At 34.5% G+C, this 2,991-nt stretch overlaps 1 protein-coding gene across 1 annotated transcript; it reads left to right on the forward strand.

Moving 5' to 3' along the window:
- Positions 1-666: 666 nt before the first annotated feature.
- Positions 667-1,979, forward strand: LOC132162273 (protein PXR1-like). The gene is made up of 2 exons (XM_059572531.1): positions 667-987; positions 1,623-1,979. Exons 1-2 carry the CDS (start codon positions 667-669, stop codon positions 1,977-1,979), a joined length of 678 nt encoding a protein of 225 aa, XP_059428514.1.
- Positions 1,980-2,991: the final 1,012 nt, after the last annotated feature.

Below are 2,991 nucleotides of genomic sequence, written 5' to 3' on the forward strand. Positions count from 1 at the left end.
AAAAAACAAACTTCTCAATAGAAGAAGACGTTTTACTAGTAAAGGCTTGGCTCAATACTGGCCTTGATCCAATTCAAGGGAATTCTCGAAAAAGCACCAAATTTTGGGATAGGATTTTGGAGAACTATAATGAGAACAAGAAAGAAACCACTGTAGAACGGACTGCACATTCTTTATCAAATCGATGGTCTTTCATCCAAAAAGTCATCAACAAATTCTGTGGGTACTTAGAACAAGTTGAACATAGGAATCAAAGTGGTATTGGTGAGCAAGATAAGGTATAAATGATTTCTTACTAGTAGTGTAAATTAGTAATTTATTTGATTCAAGATTTTAATCATTTTCATTTTATGAATTTTCTTTTAGATCAATATGTCAAAGGCTATGTACCAGGAGTTGAATAACAATGCCATATTTCAATTTGAACATTTGTGGAATATGTTGAAGACAGTACCGAAATGGAAGAAATATATGTTGACTCAATCAGATTTGAAAAGGAAATGCCTTGATACAAGTACTTCTTATCCGCTAGATGTTATACATTTAGGGGAAGATAACAATGATCAAGATGTACATGTAGCCTTGGAGAGACCTATAGGCAAGAAGGCTGCGAAAGAGAGAGAGAGAAAAAGAAAGAGCAACAATTGTGGAGAGAAAGAGATTGTGATGGAGGTTTTGAGTGGATTAGCGGAAGCGAAGAAGAGATTACATGAGGAGAGAAAGAAAGAGATCGATACGACAAAGGAGGAGATCATTCGTATTGAGAAACAAAAGCTTGAAGTTGAACTTAGGAAAGAGAAAAGGGAACAAAAGAAAGAAGAATTTGAGAAACAAAAGCTTGAGGTTGAACTTAGGAAAGAGGAAAGGGAGCAAAAGAAAGAAGAATTTGAGAAACAAAAGCTTGAGGTTGAACTTAGGAAAGAGGAAAGGGAGCAAAAGAAAGCAGAATTTGAAAAACAAAAGCTTGAGGTTGAACTTAGGAAAGAGGCAAGGAAACAAAAGAAAGAAGAAAGAGAAATTATGATGATGGATACAAGCCACTTGTCTAAAATGCAGCTTGAATATATTCAATCTCTCCAAATGGAAATCATTGAGAAGCGTAGGAGTAAATAGTCATCGGTCTTTGGGTATTATTTTGTATTTAAGTGAACTAATCATGTAATTTTGTAAATAGTCATTGATTTTGTCATCTTTTTGTTCAGTGACTATTTTGCTATTGAAAGTAAGAATAGCACAGACCTCTTTGTTGCACATTGATTAAAGCTAAGAATGCTTGTGTTGTTTACATGTATGAAGATCTTCTTTGATGAGGTTCTAACTGAAGGTGTATCATTTGTGTAATTTTGTAAATCAATGTATCAAGTTCCTTTTCTTTGTGTGCAAAGGCAGTGAAAGCAATCGATCATTTTATTTACCAATGCATCGTATTTCATCTAGATCGATGTTGAGCTCAATCAAACGAAAACGGCCATGTGGATCATTACATATTACTTCATTAAGGATTTTTTTCCACAAATATATCTGAGGTTTTCGAGCTTACATTTGGTTGTATATAATGCTCCAAGAGCATTCATATAATGCGTCAATGATGTTCTTATTTTGCTTTTGCTATCTCTAAATAGGCATACTGCTTATACAGACAAAACAAACTAGATGAAGCTTTGGAGTCCTTGAAAAGCCTAGAGGGGAATTCTACAGCCATGTTGTTAGAGTCTCAGATTCTGTATCGTCTGGGAAAAATGGACGCTTGCATGGATATTTATCACAAGCTTCAAAAATCCAAGAGTGAATCATTAGAAATAAACTCTGTTGCTAGTTTGGTCGCCTCTGGGAGGGCTTCTGAAGTGCAAAGAATGATGGATACACTTAGGGTCAAAGCAACTAGCAGTTTTGAGTTGGCATTCAACACTGCTTGTTCTTTAATTGAAAGTAACAAGTACACAGATGCAGAACAACTATTGCTGTCAGCCCGAAGGTAATGTACTATTTTGCTTTTTTGAACTTTATTGAATAGTATCATAATTTTAAAAATAACTTTCGTGTTATTTTTTGAAGCTTAGTACTCTCTTTACTGCATTATTTTTCAAGCTTAAGTTGTTATATCTGCAGCTTTCTTGAATGTGACTGTTAGTATGTTGTAAACAGTACCTTTAGAGAAATCTTATAAGACCATATACATGCAGAGCTTAGATTTGAAGGACAGAAACTTTGTTAAGCAGCATCTAGTCAAGCAAACCATTTGCTCTTAAAATTATTTTGACTAATAAGGTAACTCAGTTTTGTTCTTTAAGTGTTCAATTCATTGGTCTTCTCTATTTTGTTGTGTGATTATATTGTGCATTGCAAACCCGCTACTCTGTGTTGTGACAGTACATTAAAGTTTTCCACACCTCACACCTGAACTGAGTTTTTGAGATCCGATTTGGTCTATTTGGATCATTGTTTTGGCTTTTCCTCTTGTATATGACCCAAGTACATAGAAGTCCCCTTTCTTTTTTCTTTTTTCTTTTTTCATTTTTTGTGGCAAGACAGACCACATTGAAAGAGAGAGATTCCTGCTTGTAGAAGGAAGTTAAGGGTTCGGACTAGGAGCCATCTGTAATCTTCAATGCAAAGAAGCTTCTACTTGATGTTGTATATTGCAGTTCCTTATAATGTATAATGATATTTAACATTCTAGGATTCTATAATGCTTCTTCTTAGAACCTGGTATTCTGTTTTTGAATCATGGTTGCTCCTTAACTTATGAAAAGTTCTTTCTTTGCCATTTGCAGCATGTAGTTTTAACTATTTTCTCTTTTACTTTTGGTTGTAACTACAAATAGTACTTTGGGAAGTTGACATTCATAAGGAAATAACTCTGATTCGGGAGGAGTTTACATTCAGTTTGAATAAGTTATGTTTGGAGTCTGGAAATCATATCCTGCATTGTAACATCATCACTTTTAATCTTAAATGTTGTGAAGGAAGTGATGATGGAGGGATCAACGC

The sequence above is a fragment of the Corylus avellana genome, chromosome ca9 (genome assembly GCF_901000735.1).
Source record: "Corylus avellana chromosome ca9, CavTom2PMs-1.0".
Classification (NCBI taxonomy): domain Eukaryota; kingdom Viridiplantae; phylum Streptophyta; class Magnoliopsida; order Fagales; family Betulaceae; genus Corylus; species Corylus avellana.

Bases quoted from the DNA above. Each gene is read 5' to 3' on its own strand.
- LOC132162273 (XM_059572531.1), top strand. From the start codon at position 667: ATGGAGGTTTTGAGTGGATTAGCGGAAGCGAAGAAGAGATTACATGAG. The intron at 988-1,622 runs GCAAGGAAACAA...ATCTCTAAATAG, and splicing joins AGGTTGAACTTAGGAAAGAG to GCATACTGCTTATACAGACA.